The following is a 19,872-nucleotide window of genomic DNA, read 5'->3' as shown; positions in this document are numbered from 1 at the left end:
ATTTATCTTTTCATTATATACCTTATCTTTAAGGAGGAAGCAGCCCAAACAGTTTAGTGCAGCTGTGCACGTTTCAAGCCCTCTACCAGGCTCTGTGCCCGGCAGTATGCAAGACGCTGTCTGCAGGTCAGGGTGAAGGCATGTCACAGTCAAAGCCACTCACGGAGAATTAAACTTCAGGCTTGTTTGACTAAACTTCTAAATTCACCACTGTTCCCCAGTTTTGTCAGTGTGAAAAAGCAGCCCAGCAGGCTCTTGAGTCACGTGCCAAAATGCCTCCTCCATCCTCCCTGGAATTGGAAACGATTACTAATAGGTATTCTTGCTGAAATGATTTAACATAATGTGCTGAATGAGATCACTAAGTCAAAATATCTTTCCCTAAGTGATTCTCTTACTGTGTGCCTGAATGCTAGAGGGGAAGGAGGACAGCATGAACTGAGGTCTTTTGCTGGCTTCTGCACTTTACAAAATCTCTAAGTTACTGAAGAATTCACATTAGGAAGTTTCACCCAGACTCATTACCAGAGGTCCACGAGGCAGGTCTGGCAGGTAGTGAGGGGATGGAGACATGAGAATTTGGGTCAGCCTCTCTTATTCACACTTTCCCTCTCTAGAGTATTTTTAATGCTCTCCAGCCTAGGTTGGGAACTGAAAATGGGTGAGGAGCTCAGGTGGGCATGAAAGCAAAGCTGGTGTGAAGATGGCACTCTTTGCCCTGGACAAAACGTACGTCACTGCTGTAACTGCATGCATTACAACAGGCTGCAACCACCAACTGAAACACAGGATTTGGGGAGAAATGAGGCTTGGCACCACAAAACGCAGTACTGCAAGCCAGGGGTGCTCCTGTTTTTATTGACTAGTCGGGCTGCCCTCACCCCTCCAAGTATGTCAGCCTCCAAATTCACTTACTGGGGTCAGTACTCATAACAGCCGCATTACAGACTTTTGATTCAGCCTTCCTTTCTAAGAAATCCCCGCACTCTCTGGCCCAGTACGGCTATTACCTACCAACCTAAAGGATGATAGATGTTATTTATATTGCGGTAATGGCTAACCACTCAGTGGAGACCTGGGACAGGCTGTGCTATGGACTTTTTCAAACACACACTGAATGAGGACTGCCCACAGATGGCTGAGTGTATGAAACTGCTGAGACATTTCAGGATAATGTTCTTGGATGCCTTGGACACGATGACCTCCAACAACTCTGCAGCGCTTGTGCTGACTGCAACAACACAGGTGCTGTCCTACAGTAAAGACATTCATTAACACCACACTTACCAGTTACTGTGACGTGCCCTTAACAATAGCAAAAAAATAATTTACTTCAACGCGTGTAACTGCTTGATGGGAAGGCCTTTAAATTCCTTGATTAATAACTTCAAAAAAAATATCTATTCCATACCAAACAGAAAGAGAGAAATAAGAGGTACATTTCCTAATATTTAGCTGCTATAGTTTTGTTGTCCAAGAAATAAAGTGAATCAATAAATAAGATATAGAAGAGAAAAGTGATCCAGCAAGACTAAAATATGAAGAACCTGATCCTATAAAAAACCTGCAAGACCAATTTAACTCTGACTTGTGCATACTTGCAGGATTAGGCTTCAAATAATTGCAGAAAAATGTAAGAACTGAAAAACTATGCCTTTAGCTTTTCACTGTGCTGAGCCCTGAGGGTGGATAGCTAACACTCCATGGGAAACAACCTCTCAAGAAATACCCCTGCAAAGGTGCAAATGAAATATATCTTCATATCACTATTAATCACTCTTTCTATATCTTAGAAAAATCATCCAGTGACTTTTTTCATATGCACCGAGGTAAAGAAAGCTAAAAGATTAAGTGACATATTCCAAGAATTGTCTCAGAGAAGGTGCTGTGGAATAGGTGTCAGCCCCTCTTTCATTTCTTTTACAATTAATGTTCCAGTATTGAAGTTCTAAAAATATACCCAGAAACTAGCTGGCATTAGTGTCCATCAGCAACCTTATTAAAAACCAAGTGCTAAAGGTATACTTTACCTTTAAGAATACCCTTTTCACTTAAAAGCGGCTCTAGATGAGGCTGTCTCAGAGCTTCATAGCCAAAAGCCTGAAGACACCAGAGCCTAGTGAACAGACTTTACTAAGCATGGATCAACCTGCTAGTTTTTTTCTGTCTTTTCAATCAGAAGGGTGGTCAGTCCCAAACCAAACGGGAGAAATAAAGCACACAGGAAGAGGCTGTGAATACTTTCCAGCTGTCTCATCTCTAGAAGTCTCCTAAGAGGACTGATGTCTCAACATCTGGGCGTTCTCCTTCCTGTCAAACACTCACTGAGCAATGGGATTTGTCAACAATCTGCTGAGCATATACAGATGACAACTGTGGAGTTTGGAGAGCTCAACGGCATTTACAGATAGGTAGGATTTTGAGATATATGTGTTGAATCAGGGATGAGACCCAGAATCTGCAAAAATTATACCCAGTAGCTGTACAGTTTTTACCTGCAGTTATTAAATCAGGCACCACAATATGCAAAAAGTAGCCCGGGTGTGCTTTACAATTACAAAAATTGTTTCAGGGAGGCTGATCAGCCTGTTTCACACACTACAAGGAAAAGGCTATTAGGATGATACTGGAAGGAGGCCTGCTGACTAAAGTACAACTCTGCCTATCACTCAACTATATGGAAATAAAGCTACACTTATAAACAGGTTATGGATTGCCCTAAGCACAAATTTCATGGACAATGGATTTGTAGCTCTCTCCAGCACCTACACCTCACCTAATAGTACTCTATCCCCTGTAGATTTTCAGACTGTTGCTTCACCATGATCAACAGATCTTCCTAAGTCTTTTAAAAAATCTTTTTGACAAAGGGATAAGTCTAGTTGGTACAACACAAAGATGCGTGATATCAAAAGATTTTTGCTTTACTGAAATAAGCTCCAAATAATTTCTCAAATCAGCTGTATTTTCAACAGTTTGCCCCCCCCCTTTCTTTTTTAAAGTATATATTTATCCACTTTCCTCCTGATAGCATACTGCTTAAGCCCCTCTGCCCCACAGTCCAGAAAGTGCTAGAACGTGGCACCAAACTTTCTATAACGTCAGATGTTGTAGGCTTTTTCCCTGGCAATTTAATTGTACAATGAAATCTTTGGTAAGCTACAGTCTGTATAAAGACTTATGTTTGCTCTTTGGTATTCTAGAGTGACTGTTTAGACTCTGAGGCTGTACGTTCTTCCACTAAAAGACATATTATCACATCAGAGTCTAAATATTTTTGTTTCCTATGTCTGCTATAAGCAACACCTACAATTGCTATAACTGAAAATGACAAGATAAAAATAATTTTCACCAATTTGTTGTGCCTTTTACATTTAACACTAAAAGTAAAGTCTATTTCATTAACAGAGTTTTGCTTTTTTGTATTTACATATAACAAGAGAGAAATAAGCGTGCTAAAAAAAAGTAAATGGCATTGTAAATATGACAAAAATGGAAACAGAGTTTGTGGGTTGGTACAGCGCTGAAAACCACTTAACACATTTGAATAGAAAAAATGGTAACTTCCAAGTTGCCTCACTTTACTGCTTTTAAGTACAGCAGTATATAAGATGGCCGTCATGTATTGTTATTTGATGTCCGTGCTCAATGGTCTCATTATAAGGTTATATCTTTGTGAGACGAGTTCTCAGTCTTTACTTCTCATGTTCACAACTTCTGAATTAAGTCATTAGAAAACTTTAAAATATGCTATCATTTTTTGAGAGTGGGGAGTTGTCGTCATGTATATATCACAAAGGAAAAAATACAAAAGCATAAAACGTCATGAATTTTTCTTCAAGCAGATAGTATTGCAGTAGCGCTGAACAAGTTTGTATTAATTACTTTCAGAAAGAAAAGGAGATGTCATATTTGAGATAGAGGATCCTACCAAACCCACTAAGAACAATCCGTAAATCTAACAATAGTGAGAATTTTTTTGTTAACTCATTGTGACAGCTGTCAAGCTGGGGAAAACTTTTTGTTAATGCCAATACAATTGTTCATTTAAACCAGAGCCAGTAATTCAGTCACATTGGAACAGCTTATGTCCCCAGCTCTGCAGTATAATCTGCACACATGCATATATTACATCTATATAGTTGCTCTTTAATTTTTATCTTTGGGGCTACAAAGTCATTTGCCCAGAGTCTGAGCAGAGTTATGCAGAAAGCAAGCCAGAAGGCAATTTGTGATGAAGTTGTACTGAGCCTCCTGTGTTTTCCGTGCTGGGAGGGAGAGGTTTGTCACCCCAGCCTGGCAGCTCTCTGCCTTGCAGGCTAACTGTATGGTTTGGTGAGTGGGTATCCCTCACTCATCCTTTTCCACAGCACCCACAAAATAAGAGAGCACAGCTCTTGGTAGAGATGCCACCTCTCGCTGTGCGTGGTAACAAACAGAAGTACCAAAAATGTTGACTGCATCCTCCACTGAGACCCTGTGCAACCACAACTTGACCCACAGCTTACAAGGAAATCTCAGTACAGGTCTTGGTGCTTATCACAGGCTTTTTGCAACCAATAAAAATGCAGAGAACTCATTAAATAATTCCACTCAAGGCAGGTCCTATATCATCAAGGTGATTTTCTAACTGTGAAAACAACTCTGAACAAGAAATGGAGTGCAGCCCCTACCTCCTTGTAGACATCGTCATTCCTGCTGAAGTCTCCTACCCTCCTTGGAAGGACATGGACGTGGACATGCTAGAAATATGAAAGCAAATAACAGTGATTATCAAGTTCATGCCATTCTTTTCTGGATTGTCAGCATTATTCTCCACACATACAAGTAACCAATGCATGGGCTTGGAAAGTGAGGGGCAATGTATTTTGTCACAAATGCTGATGAGATATGGGGAAAAGGAACAAAAATAAGAAGGAAGTCATTATGACATGTCATTTTGATGTTCTATTATTACTATTTTTTCCTGTTAAGAGATTATGACAGTCTCTTCATGCCATATAGGAAGGACAATTCAAGATTCTTATGCCTCAAAATCTACTAAGAATTTTTAAAAGAATGCCTGAGAAATCAATCAAACACTCATCTATCTGCTTTTTTGCAGTGAGCTCAGCTACAAAACTGCAAACATTCTTTGATCACACATATATACACAAAATACACAGGATTTAGATAGCTTGCACCTGATTCAATTTGATGAGATGGAAATCAGTTGAAATTCAGGCACCTTTCTAAAACATGCTTAAAACATGGCTCGAGTCTATAATGAAAATTAAAAATAAAAAAAAGATCTTCTTACGCTAATTGTAAGAAAATTCAAATACACCTACATCATGTTAGCTTTGATCCATAAAAGCATTTGCTCAGTGAATAAAATGAAATCACAAGGATGTTTCAGTTAGTGAAATATTCTGAATTCCACAGTTGTGGGTTTTTTATTTTTTCTTAATTTACCCTAGAGAAACCAATTTTGCTTACTCTTATCGTTATCCACAGCTTTCAGTGTTTTCAGCCTAGATATGAGGATGTTTCTTGAGGGTTAAAAACCATGGTTTTGAGTAATACATCAGTGATAGTGTTCTGATAGTGTATTATACTAATATATCATGGGAGCGATAGTGTTCTTGTGATGTATTAGTGCAATGTATCATCTGAACATCACTGCTCTCATGATGTATTGCTCAAAATCACAAAACAAGTTTAAAGATGGTCTTCAGTAGTCCTAGGCCTGAAACATTGCTTTTGGACAAAGACAGACTTCCAAGAAAAATATGAGTGAACATGAAAGTTTGTACCAATACTGCAAAATTTCAATAGTGTGTCCCACCTGTGATTCTCCTTAGAATTAAAGTTTATTCATAAAACTATAGAATAATCTGTCAGTTTCTTTCTCTTCTGGTACAAGGAGTGATACCTTCGCTACAAATATCAATTTTCAGGAATTTCTCTTGATGATATATATATAAAATATAGCCTAATATATAATATATATGAAGCCTAATGACAGCTGTCAACAACCATATCTCCCCCAAATTCCGCTCATTTTAAGAGCAATTTTTACCTTTGTGGAAAAATGTTCCAGGATGCACACAGGAAAAGATCTGTATGCCCAGGACAATTTGGAATATCAGTGAGCACACAAGATGTAGTCCAAAGCTCAGTGCAGAGATGCTGCACTGCAGATGCACAGACCAGCATAGCAGGTAATGAATGAGCCTAATGTGAGCTTCTGGCCAAAATGGGTTCACATGTTCAGCATTGAAAAAGAAGTATTTATGACAGCATATGGGCCACTTGGCATCAGTAGAGACATTCTCAGGGGTTAGTCACCTTTACTATGTGCATTACGTTCTTATACCAGGCCATGTAGTAAAATCTGTCACCTGTATCAGAAAACAAATGGGTACTTCCATGTCTGAGGTAACTAGAATCAATTAGAGAGAGAACTTTATTATTTTTTTCCAAGACATTCCAATTATTATTATTTTTAATTCTGTGCGTGGAACATACATAGATATCTGAACTCTTCCCACTGCTTGTGAAATAGAAAGAAAAAGGATCAGAAATTATGGCTCAAGTAGATTCCTTCTCTTCAGTTTTACCAAGAAAGTAGAGGGAAAAAACAAACACAGAGCGGTGGTTACCATGTGGGAGAGAAACCAAAGAAGGGGATTTCACATTTTATGGTCTTCCCAACTTGGGGTGCTGGTATTTTGATTCATTGAGAGTTCTTTAATTGATCATTTTTGCTCTTTAGTGTTATTTGTTATTGCTAAAGCCTCAATCCACCAAGGCACTAAAGCACCAGCTTAATTTCCAAGCTGTGAAATGGTTCAGTTTGAGTATTTGCATCACAGGTATAATGTATATATCTCTGTGTTTTGCATCCATTGCTGGATGCAGGAAGATCTCCCCACCTGGGGGTGGAGGAAATTACTTCAAGTTACCAATACATTAAAGTTGTTTCCTTTCATTTTTTTTTCCAGACAAAACAAAAACCTGAATGTCCAAAAAGCCATTTGCAGTTGACTGAAATGTGTCAGTAAATACAAACAAAACATTTGGCTGCATTTTTTTTTTAAACCAAACAAACAGATTTAGGCAAATCTTCTCTCAAAACATTGTTTGGAAAGGAGAAATCCAAACATTGTGTATACAACACGTCAAAATAAAGCGTTTCAACTCTTCCCAGTTATTGTGGGTACCCTCATGTCTGGGCGGGTAGCAGACAGCACTGTTGAATTCCAGGCAGGCTGTATTCAATCACTGCTGATTGCGTTTCATTTTTCTCCTAAAAATTACTTTCCCCTCGTTTTGCATTATTTTGATTAATAAGCAAGAAAAGCAACATACAACAACCGAGACATTTACATTAATGGACCAATCAATATTATCCGCATCAGGGTATAAAAAATGCATACACACGCTTGCATTGCCTAGTGTGTTAGCTACCATTCCTTCTTCTTGTCAGACACTGATGGAGAAAGCTGCATGTGATCACAGGCATGCTGGGTCCAACACCATAGGGACATGGCAATATGTACCCAGCCTGGGGGACATCCTGTGGTCAAAAATGCTTGAGCCTCACCAGTTGCTTCTGATATCTGGAAGGAGGATATAGGATCTGTGACGAAAAACGTTTACCTAGCCACAAAGAACCAGGACTGGATATTATAGGGCCTTCAAAATTGAAATTTTTAGACTGACAGTTTTCTAGGGTCAGGACTTATAGCTTCCTCTGTTTTCAGAGCAGCTACCATGTTACAAATGAAATCTCAGTTTGAGAAGATTCTAAAGGTGAGATTTACCAACTGACACAAAAGCACCCCTAAGAGAAGTATTTTCAAGATCTTTAAACCCAGAGGGGACAGAGAATTAGAAAAGTAGTGCGAGGAGCAAAATCTGCATTGCCAAGAGGGGTTTGTGAGCCAGAGCCAGCAGGAACCACCTCTGACCTCCCCCTGCAGTGAGGGGACCCCCCGCTCGAGCCCCACGACATTCCCAGCATGACTGTGGGAGCCTGGGGCCCACTCATCCCATCACTGCTGAAATCTGGCAGCAGCACAAGCATTCATGGGATTGTGCATCTAAAAACATTTTCCTATGAGCCAGGATTGCAAAATGCTCACAAAAATCTCAGCCAAAAAACCTGCAGCCTGTTTTGTTGGGGGAAAAAAAACACACATTCAGGTCAGGTGAGTTTTGCTTCAGCACTCAAGGCCATGCAGAAAGCAATGTTCTTAGTTATGGCTGTTTTTATATACTGAATTATAGTCGAATAGCTGATGTGTCACCACCACACTGGATGTAAAGTGAAAATACCAGGCAAAAACAGACACTGAAAGAGATTTCCTGGGTAGACCAGAACAGTGAAGATCAGATGACCCTGCCACACAGCACTGGGGAGGACACGGACATTGCCTGTAATAATTCATGAACATTATGTTGTGTTCACTCAGCTGCTGGGCTGGTTAGCAGAGCAACAAAACTCTGCTTCCAACAGAAATGGAGATAATAGCCTGTACAAGAGCTCCTCGGCACTCACCCGGGGTTTATTAGCAATACACATTGCAATAGGATGAATACATAAAAACTGGCAATGGGTCACGTGCCCCTGAGGGCTGCCAAAAAAGTGGTAGAGGAAGGGCTGATCCCCCCACACCTGCAAGGGCAGTACGCGCCTGAGCTGTGCCTTCACACAGCAAAACCAGATGCCTTTCATCAGCCTAATCCTTCCCTTGTTATGTTCCTTGTTAATACAGAGACAAAGCTTTCACATGTGGGTTCCCGCAGTCTCGTGGTGCAGCAGGATCAGGTAAGGGAGCAATGTGGGGAACAGAGGGAGATCAGGGTGAGGAAGAACAAGCCCCGATGCCACTGCTGCTCTCAGGCAGGAGGAAGGACAGGAAGGACAGTGGGGGCTGCAAATTGCAAGATGTGCTGGCCAGGAGACCCCCATCAGCTAGTTCACTGGGAAAAAGGATGGAGGTTTGCAGATAACACCTTGCCAGCTGCAGAAAGTCTCATGTCCATTACAGAGACATGGGCTTCATACAGTAGCCTGTGATAATGCTTCTTCTAAAGTACCAGATTAACTGTAGAAATTCCAGACTAATAACCATTCTCCAAGTAAGACTGTCAGCGGGTGATAAAGAAAATCAACCATAATACTGAGATAGCCACATGAAAAATAGGGCAATTTTGTCCTCTCTGTAAACTGGGCTTCCATGGAGCCCTTGTTTGCTATTCTTGATTAACTGCTCAATTATCCCTGTTACAAAATTATTCTGCAGAAAGCCCTGCCTGTATATCCATAGCTCATTAACAGAAAGCACTCCCTCTGCTGTCCCAGAAAATATATCGCATTACCCAGATGCTTGCAAAGTTGGTACAATTGTTCTTTCTAGGCATTGCAAGCTAATTTCTAGGGCCCTTGACTTGCAGGCTCTCGCAAAGATATTCTCGTGGGAAAGAAATTTCTGTTCAGTGAGTATTTATGAGTTCTTGACATTTTTCCTAGTCTTGAATTAGGTTGGGATGGAGAAACACATTAAAAAAAAAAAAAAAAAGTCCTATCTGACATTAAAAAAAAAGTAGTTAGGGTCAATCAAAATATTCATTTTTCCCAGCCTTCAAAATTATTGCCAGTATTATTTTTCTCTACTTATCCAGCCATTATAAATTACACAAAGTAAGACCACTTTGAAAGACCTAACTTTTATAAAAATTAAAACAAGACAGGAAACTACTTGAAACGCTTCCTTTCCTAGAAGAATGCCCATTTTCTAGGAATGAGCATTTTCCTTTCCAGCATCACTAAAACCTCACGGCCTCAGCTGCACACAAGATGCAGACACTTGGTGTCTTTTCCCCAGATGGCAGCTAAAGCATTTTGGTGGTAAGGATTACTCCAAAACCAAGAAGACTACACTGACTCGTGCGCTCTCATGACACTTCTTCTAGTTTATTAAAGCAGAGAAACAAATCCTGCTTGACTACCAGCACGAGAAATATATGAATATGATACAGTTGGAAAGGGGTGATACAGACAGGTGGACGTGAGAGCAGCACATGCAGGGGGACAGAGAGATGCTTTGTAAGGGAAGGACAGGGAAAATGGCCGAGATGCAGGTGGGAATGGACTAGAGGAGACATCAAAGACCAGGAAGGGTGTGAGTTACCAGTGGAATGGAGATGGTGGCTTTTGTTTTGTGAATCAAAAACATCATGCGGAGAGTGCAGAGAGAAAACAGAAGAAAGAGGGGAACAGTCCTGGGAGAGGAGGCCATGCAGGCTGACCTGATGCTACCAAGTGAGTAGCCTTTCAGGAGCCACATGTGTACCCCTGCATGGCACTGCAATGTACGCATGCCCTGGCAGGGAATAAAGGAAGTTTGCAATGGTCCTTGACAATGACTATGCCATGGATTTGCCTCTGGAAGAATGTCAAGATACTTGCTCAGCACAGAGAACACATACTTGGGAAAGCAACAAAATGGAGAGAATTTGTGAATACATCAGAAACCTAACCGAGTGGGTGACTTGCAACAGAGTACATCTTCAAGCACGTAGACTGAGAAATGTGCAGATTCAGCATCCTCAGTAAATAATGTATCTGTCAACTACTATAAAGTTTTGAAGGAATGAGCTGGTAGAGAGACCTAGACCTAATGGAAACATGCAGAATGATTTTTAAAGCCACTTGAGATCTGAGGTTATAACTTCCCCCGCTGAAGGCAACTTTAGCATTTACATGAGAACTGTCAGCCTCTCCCTCCAGCCCCTAGCCCCAAAAAAATGGCAAAATAATGAGGATAATTAGCCTTTTCATCAGAAGTGGTAATCCAAATGATTTAGTTGACATCTTCTATAAGATCTCCTGAAAGGCAGTAAATAATGAAACGGAAATAAGTATGGTATGATGCTTCTGGACTGATATTTCCTGGCAGCCCCTGAAGAAAATATCACTTCCATTTTCCGGATGGGAAGGCTGAGGCACATACCAGCGAAGGTGCCACAGGCTTAGGGACAGCTGATGAGCACCTGCCTCACAGTCCTGCTCCTTCATCTTCCTTCAGGGTCACTTTGCCCAGGTGTTTTTCTGCAAATTTGGTGTTGTTGAGATGCAAATGAAACAGGAATTGCATTTCCCCTCACCTCTGATATTTAGTTAAGTCTTGATAAATGCATATTGTTTTAACACTTGTGATACATATAATTATGGTTTTTTATGTTTCAATAAAATGGTCTATAATAAACATTTACTGCTCTGTGAATAAACATTTAAATGAAGCTCCTAATGGGGGTTACATGTTTTGAAGCAGTTCATGGCTTTGCCGAAGTCTCTTCCTATACTTAATGAGAGTCATTTCCATAATCTGTGCATTATTGCTTAAGCCTCCCTTTAGGAATATTTTACAAAGTAAAATTCTGTGAAATATTATCATCCAAAAGAGAAAATGTTAAGAGGATTATCAAATTGTCCCGTTAAAGGGACAGCAAAGCTTTCATTTTCCCCGAGATGCTAACATTGTAATCACATTGAACGTACTTACTAATTATCACACCGGTCCACTGCATTATTACCGTGTTTTTCCCTTGGACACCCAGTCTAAATGAAAAGGTTGGGAGACCCCTGAAAGGTCCAATATGAAGGGTAATATAACGCTAATTTTTCTCAAATTAATAATAGCGAGGCTCAGAACACCCCAGCCAGATCTTGTAGATGTCAAGAAAGGTCCAGCCCCTCAGAGGGGGGGCAGAGTAGTGCACACAACTGTGCATGCAGCTCTGTGCAGTTTGCCCAAAAATGTCAGTCCTACAGCCGCATGATTAACACCCAGGGTCTCTTCCCAGTTTTGCAGAAACTTCCACCCATTTTCTCACTGACTCCAGTAACTGCAGGACTCGGTGCCCCGGGTGAGATATAAACTACGCCGAGGTCTAGGGAAATATTATTGTTGGAATACAGAGGGTTTTCAATTCTCCAGAGTATCTGCAATGATACAAACACCTGTAAGATATTTCTTCCACGCGCCTGAGTACATTTGAGGAGACCATAAAACTGAAATATATCTTCTCTCCACTAGCAGGGAATAAGAGCATTACAGCAGTAATGGCCTGCTCCCCCCTGAACGCAGGGGGTAGGGGAGATGGAGGAAAATGAGAGCAGATAAATCAGGAATGGATGTGGCAGGGGGAAGCAGGCGAAGGCAAGCCTTACATATCAGTTACTCTTATTCTGAGTGGGAATTCATTATCTCTAATTTGTGTGGTTATTGCCTTTTTAGATAACTGTTGCAACCAACTCCTGGGACAAGGTTCCCGCAGAATTAACATACTGTCCCTGTCTCCTCTTCCATTAGTTAAAGATGGAAGAGAGGTGCTACTGCAAGGAGAAAGAGGAGGTTTCCAACGACAGTAACAAGACTGAGCCCCATAACATTCTCCGGAGGACGAAATGCATTCAGGCCATGGTGCTTTCCATCGCAGTATCTATCAGTGCTCGGGGAGATTTCCAAAGCTCTGTGTCAGTACTGAAGCATTTTATATCCTTAAGGATACATTTCCCAAGAGTTAGTATATATCTCCGTGCCTGCATATAGCACTCACTAGACTGTATTTAGTTATTTATAATATTAAAATTATACATAGCAGCTATGTGTTCCAAAACATGGGCTGTTTTCCTATTTTATTGCCGAATGTGCACATTCATCTCTAAGGTTTAGCTGCTTCAGTTAAACCTTTTAAATGTAAATTATTTTATGTTATAAAAAGCTGATTGTGGGAGTTTTAGTATTTCAAAGATGGTAATTTATGTGACTGGAACAAAATAAAACATTCAACAGAAACAGAATTTTTCTTGATCAGAAACACTTTTATGTTTCAGTATAGCTTTCTTTTCATATTTTCCTCCTGCAGCAGTGGCCTCTGTCTTTCAATTAGCTTAAAACAGAAGATCTTAGATAAGCCCATAATTTAATGCTATTTGCATATGTGTCATCCCACAACTTCGTCACCCCACATTTGACGTATTTTTGAGTTGTTGTGAACCAAAGCCTGAAATCCCTAATGCAGATTCTCAGCTGCTCACCCCTCAACAGTCCACCCACCAAAGTCTCTGGGATGACAGGGGAAGCAGGACCAGTCTCCAAATGACCCACAAAGCAAGTCTCACCTCTTGTAACCTCAAAAACTGTTGACAGCATATCCAATAAGGGAGCAGAATATTCAAGAAAGCAGATTTTTGGGATGGCCTAAATGACCCCTGGACAATTCCTTTTTTTTTTTTTTTTTTTCATTTTTTTTTCTGTTGATCTACTTCCTCTCAGCACTGTTGAATTTGGGATACAAGATAGTTTTGTGGAAGTAAATGGCCTCCTTGAATAATCAGACTTCATAGGTCACCTACTCCATCACCCAAAGGAGACTGAAATCCCTGTAATGACTCCTCGGTCTCAGAAGCTATTGGATCAACCCTTGTAGAGTAACACAGTATCAGCATCAACGCAAGTCACCTTTAAATATTTTGACAACAACCTATGCAAACTAATGTCCAGTGCAAAAGTACTTTCATTCTTGATTTCCCAGGCAACTAGGTCATTTCTTGCCACCTTTTAAAATATGCAGCCCTGCTCCATTTCTCTTTCTTTCTGCTCAAGCCAGTGACGACACTGCTACTTAGCTTAAGGCTAAGTCCTTCATCATTTGAAGAAATCTGGCAAACAGACACGCTAGAAATGACAAAGGACATACAATGCTATGTTACCAAGCCTCAAAATGAAATAAAGTACATTCCACTGTTTTTATTCAGTGCGTATTATTTTGAAATTAGATTAGAAAAGGTGTCAAGGTGTTAGTGCCCATCTCAAACTTTTTTTTCCCTTTTAAAATACTTCTTCTGTAAGCCCTTGCATGGCATGCAGCATCTGCACATCTCCCTCCTTACTCTAGTGAATGGCAACAAGGGCAACGCTGATAAACACACAGAAATGCATCTTCCATTGACTGTTTGCTAAAACAAGAACTGAAGCATTTTAACTTACCAATTTAATTACAGAAATGTATATTGATTCAATCTTTCTTCACGTTCAGGAGCTGGCTAGAGAGAATGGTGAGCTGTTCTGCTTAATACACTTTCACCTTGATAAGCATGAATAACCCTCTTTGGAAAAGGAGTTCTTTCAAAACTGTTTAAATCCACAAATTCCTTTCAAGCAGGGAACTTTGGTAGATTTATAATACATACTGGCAGTTGCCAGGAACCCAGCTGAAACCACCAGACTTGCTGTCCTGGAGACCTTTCAACAGACAGTTTGTCCAAATGGACTTTGACTGTGTCTATCAGGGCCATATGGGCAGAAGGGTAGCAGAGGTGAACAGTTTGTGATTACGTCCCTAAGTCATTTAACCTTCAGAATTACAATTCTGCACACTGTACCACGCAACAGGAGGTTGTACAAGCAGGTGAAAAGATAGATGTCTATTCTTAATGACTGTTTAGGAGACTGCTGAGCTCTGGTCTGTGCCCATGTTGGTTCAGTTCATTAATGTAATTAAACAACAATCAATCTTTTTAAATTAGTTACACAAAAACAGTTACTGCCAGATCAACTGACATGAAAGTTAGGTCATGCTCCATTTCTGCACGATTTAACATCCACACTGGAACAGAATACAGGGAATGGAAGCATCAGAAACCGGAGCCAAATTCATTTGAAGCCCTACAACTTAATTAAAGTGTGCAAAATCTGTGCAGCTGGCTTGGTCTTATTTGCATGGCCTTTCGTGTTTGCAGCTGAACACCTTGGCAATCGAAAAAGTGCTCAGAAAACAAAAGAAAGAAAAAAAAGGTGTGCTTGCAGGATACAGTAGTGAAGGAATGTAAATAATTTTAAACAGTGTAACTTTATGTGGGGCTTGAAATTGGACCTTAACAGCAGCTTTCACAGTTCACCGGTGGCTCTAGTCACACACAAAAAATTAGATGGCATATGAAAGCAGGAGGAGCCAAAGCTGCTGTTGGTGCCTGTTCCCTTTCTCTGGGCTAAGAAAAGACCAGCACGGCAATCTCATTTTTCACCAGCCACAGAGGTTATCTGCAAAGGGTTACAGCAGCTTCATCATCAGCCTCCACAGGCTGACCTGCTGTCCCGGGATCAGAGCTGAAAGCGGCTCTTAACAGGCTCACAGCTGCCTCCCTCCTTCCCCTTCCTCTGGGGACTGGGAAAGAGATTTGGTCAGCCTAAACCTGCTGCAATGTGTCCTCCAGAAGTGCTGGCTGAGGGCTTGCTAAGGTGACCAAATCCTGCCCCTGCTGCTTTCCAGCCCAGTGCCAGAGGGATGGGGTACAAACAGCATCCCCGCCGCCTGGTTTGGGCCACCCAGACCTCACATTGCCATGTCCCTTGTGAGCTGGTCTGAGAGCTGGCCCCAGGGGAAGAGTTTTGGTGACCTCAGGGTTGTTGCTTGAGCCTCTCTTTGAGCCTGAGCATGGCTGCGAGTAGAAGCCTGTGCCCCTGCGCTGCCAGCGGGTCAACGCATGGCTCTGCCTGGAGGGTGCGGAGCATCTGTGAGCTCGGTGTGGATGCACTGTCAGCCTGGTTTGAGACTAATAGACAATTTCCTTCTCAACCCTCTGAGCCAAACCTGAATTAAACTGCTTTCAATTTTCCCAAAAGGACAGGTTTGCAACTTTGCCTTGTGCTTGTCCATTAAGGCAGCATCTGGCTTCTTTTAATCCCTTGCACTGACTGAGCTCTCCAATTGCTTCCACTGGGCCTAATGCAGGCAGTGTTGCTGAATGACTGCCATGAAAGTAGGTTCATTCTCCTCAAACCACCACAAAAGGGATGGGCAAGGGCCTTCCTGTGATGTGGTGGTGCAGGGGAGTAGGGCAATGGCCAGGCTGTGAGTCTGCAGGTGGCTGAGTACATCCCACCAAGTGCTGAGCCCCTTCCCTCCCGGTCACCAGAACGGGTGCAGGATCAGGCCCTCAAGTCAGAGCTACAAATTCCCCTTAGGGAAGGGTAATTGAAACGCTTACCTAGGTTTTCACTTTTGTGAAGCCAGGCAATCAGGCTGCATTTCGACAGGGTGCAACAGAAAGGAGGAGTGGGAAATGAGGCAGATGGGGAAGGAGACGGAAGATGCCTGCTTAAGCTTCTTTTTGTAAACTGCGTGACTGGAGGGAAAAAAAAAAAAGCATTTTCCAGGAGACTGAGGAGGAATGTGCACCCTGTCTCTTAACGCTCCCCACCCTCTGCAGCACTGCTGCCAGAAAACCACCAGAGCAGGTGCCTCTGGAAACGAGACTGAAGCAGACGTAAGTGAATTTAAAACTAATAATAGCAAGGAACTTTAATGAAACTCTCCCTGACTAGTTAAAGCAGCCTTTCTCATATAGGATTTTTTGAGCTTTCATAACTCTGCACTCAAAAAGCATCCTAAAAAGTTACAGGCAGCAGATTATCACTCTGTGCCTCTCTCTGAACACACGTGTCTCTCCTGCAGCATACGTGTAACAGTAAAATGCAAGGAGCCCACCTTGGGAAATTGCTTATTCATTACCACCGTGATCTGCCTATTTTCTTGCTATCTGCAATTCTGTGTCACTGCTGTACGATATACATGCTGCTAATTGCCAATGGGCTGCTTCATTAGCTGGAGGACCGAGTTATGGGAGCTGGAAGAGCAGAGCCCAAGGGGAAGCTCTGAGGCTGGTTTGGATCTACCTCACTCCACGAGCTAAGCAGGGAGCCTGAGCCGTTCATGGGTTTAGTATCCAACACTGCTGCCAGAGTCAAGAGCATGCTGCAATGCATAAGGAATACAAAACAGAGACCTAGAGGGCAGGCAAAACTTTCATAAATTCAGCTCATCTACCAACATTGAAAGAATTACTAATCAGAGAAAGAAAGCTACGGAAGTGTTAACATTAATTCTACTTTGCTACAAGCCACGTGGCTAACACCCTGACACCTTGCCATTTACTGAGGGAGAGCTATTTATTTATGTAACCTATAGCTCACATTTAAATAATTAGTCTGCCTGATAAATTTCAGAACTTGCAGTCTGTGTGCCATGTTTGTGTAAGCACAGCATATTTAATGCAGGTAGAATTGCTTAACATCTCCAGCATCGTATTAAAGAGTTTCAAGTAATTAGCAGAGTTAGCCACTCAAACTTTAGGCCAGTTACACATTTAAAAAAAAATATGTGTTAGTTGTACATAATGAAATGTGTGCTCCAGAAACGTTGCCTGCACTCCTAACAAGGGATGTTCAGAGAGAGACACGTGCTGTATGGGAATGAGCAAATCAAGTCAGATAAAAGAGGACTTGGTCCAAACTTTCCCTTTTCCATGATCTCCAAGAATCTGAGCCCTCCTCAGATCAATCTATCATCTTTGGTTTGCTTTCAAGCCCACCAAGCATAAAGGATTGAATTTAAGAAGGGGTTAACTACTCGTGACTCTCTTTAGAGTTAGAAACTCAGTGCTTCCTTGTAGCCAGATGCCAGAATAACACCTGCAAGACTGTGGATCAGAGCTGAGCAGCTTTTACACCACAATGTTTGTGCTTTAGGCCATGTTTCTAGAAAGTAGAGTAACACTCCTGGGATGCTATTCTGGATGCAGAAGTTTTGACTCGTCTGTAAGCAGGAGCTGCATAGGGATACAACAAATGAGCTCCTCAGAAGAGTGGTCCTCACTTCCAGGAGAAGCATCAGGGATGTGCTTGATCTTTTTTGCTATTATTTTGACATAGTCAAGTGAGCTGAAACCCACTTCTGTGAATCAGATCGTGGCAGTCTCCTGGCATCTCAGCTGAATCAAAATGCAATAAATACAACACCTTGTAGTTCAGGCTGTAAACATAAAAGAAACCTGAATTTTAGCTTAAAATTTGAATCAGTGGAGGAACCTGAGGCGAAAGCCATGATCATAGAAAGTAGAGGCTGCTGGCATTCCTACTACATAAGAATTTGCAAAGTGACGTGAACCAAACTAGCTTGTATCTTCGATCCTTTGGGTGTGCACAGTGACAATTAGAAAGCAAGAAGATTTTCTGAAAATCCAAGTACAAATTAAAATATTAGAAATGCTTACTTAAGAGCTTTACTTTAGCCACTTTGTCTGAAAAAAAAAATCAAAATAAGTTTTAGCACCTTATCTGAAAAGAAGTTCAAAATAAGATTGTTTACTTACTTCTTTGGTAACTGTTGCTCTCAGGCCAGATCTATAAATACCTAGATTTAAAGCCAAATTTCTGAAGTCATTCTGCAACCAGCACCAACTGTGACATTGACACTTCTTGTCAGATTTTCAAAGCACTTCAACATTCAGTACACTTCAGAAAATTTAGCCACCTACATTATTGCCAACCAGTTTTGAAAATTATGTTTCATCTGTGTTAAGCTCTCATGAAAACTTCTACCAACATGTCTTTTCCAAATAATGCTTAGGCACTTCAGAAGCTATTCTAAGTTTAATTATTTTGTAGACATGTCAAGGTCCTTTGCACAGAGAATGATTTTCTTCAATCCATACAAAACTCAGATCAATCCTACCATGCCTGTTTATCACAAAATCTTGTATCATCACATGGCATTCATCCTAGAAAAGCAAAACAAAGCCAAACTTAAGCTTAAAAATAGCACTATGCAGACTTCTACTTTGGTAACTTAGCTGCTAGGCGTGTTTACCTCCATTTTTTACCAAACTCAGTCGAGCAAATAAACACCCTCTTGTTACTGCAAGAGAGAAGAAGAAGAGACCAATATATATCAAAAGAATCTTGATATCTCTTGTCAAATAAGTTCTTACCAGGTGAGGTTTTAAGGATAGAAATGTATTCTCCAAGGAGAACTGCCATAGCAACCATGTCTATTGGCAGGAGGTGTCGGGGGGGAGCACCGCATGATACTGTAAGGGACATAAAAGACTTATACTGGCACAAGAAGAACATATGTAGAAGAAGAAAGGGATGAAATACTCCATATTCTCATGCACGAGAAAGGAAGCAGCTCATATTCAGAAGTCCATGGAAAGAAGCTGCCTGTTCTTTGTGTGAAACAGCACACAAACCTGGAATAAAGAGCCACTCTTGCTCCACAAAGAAAACACACTGCAGCAAACTGAGTCACACCCAAATCCTCAGCTGAACAGCTGATTTATTTATTTTTTATTACCAACCTGACCAGAGAACATGCTTTGGCCAAGGTCAGAAAACATACCTTGGAGTGACAGTGACTAAAACCAGCAAAATAGGCCACAGGCTCACCCAGACAATGGAAGACTAGCATTTGGCTATTTTAAGTTAATGTTAACCTTTCAAAGCAATTTTTTCAGTGCCTACTTTCACTTTAGAGTGCTAAACCTAACAGGTGCTTTCAGCACAAGGGTTGGGAAGGATTCATTTGTCACGGAACAGCTCGTTGGGGTCAAGAGGACATTGTAACATGGAGATCTAAACACAAACTTCAACCCTACCCTGGTAGGAAAACAAAACAGAAGAACCAAACCATCCAGAGTAAAGCTACAGGACTTGGTGATTAAACTGGGCTTGCACAAACAAGGTACCTGCATCTAAATTTAGCTACCTAAATGATTGATTTGATCTTCAGTGGTGATGAATTCCTGCAGCTCCTGTTGACCTCAGGTGCCCAAATTTGAAACATTTGGTCTTTAGTCTCCAAACTCAGGCTAATTGAAGGATTTCACATCTCAAAGCTAAGTGGTTATCCAATCCAAAGTGCCATAAAACCACAGTTCCTAGGGATGAGAGATATGACACACGAGTAACTCAAAAGGCAAAGCAGGAGAAGAAAGATGATTATTCCCCAAAGTGCATACACTTGAAAGACAGGCTA

The 19,872-nt window shown here is 41.2% G+C and overlaps 1 protein-coding gene across 9 annotated transcripts in view; it reads right to left on the bottom strand.

Moving 5' to 3' along the window:
- Positions 1–19,872, bottom strand: part of FHIT (fragile histidine triad diadenosine triphosphatase) — a 531,998-nt gene that overhangs the window by 82,225 nt on the left and 429,901 nt on the right. For 8 of the 9 annotated variants that reach the window (XR_013955445.1, XR_013955446.1, XR_013955447.1 and 5 more), the window contains one exon: positions 4,674–4,742. The exons of the other annotated variant lie outside the window; for it this stretch is intronic. Coding sequence is in view for 2 of the 8 variants with exons in the window: in XM_080605801.1 (XP_080461927.1) it covers positions 4,674–4,742 (69 nt within the window). In the remaining 6 variants the exon portion in view is untranslated. The remainder of the gene's footprint in view (positions 1–4,673; positions 4,743–19,872) is intronic. 9 annotated transcript variants of the gene reach the window in all.

This window comes from Anser brachyrhynchus (assembly GCF_964034855.1).
Source record: "Anser brachyrhynchus genome assembly, chromosome: 10".
In the NCBI taxonomy this organism is placed as follows: Eukaryota; Metazoa; Chordata; class Aves; order Anseriformes; family Anatidae; genus Anser; species Anser brachyrhynchus.
The sequence above is the reverse complement of the archived record's forward strand: the minus strand, read 5'-3'. Positions and strand labels throughout refer to the sequence as shown.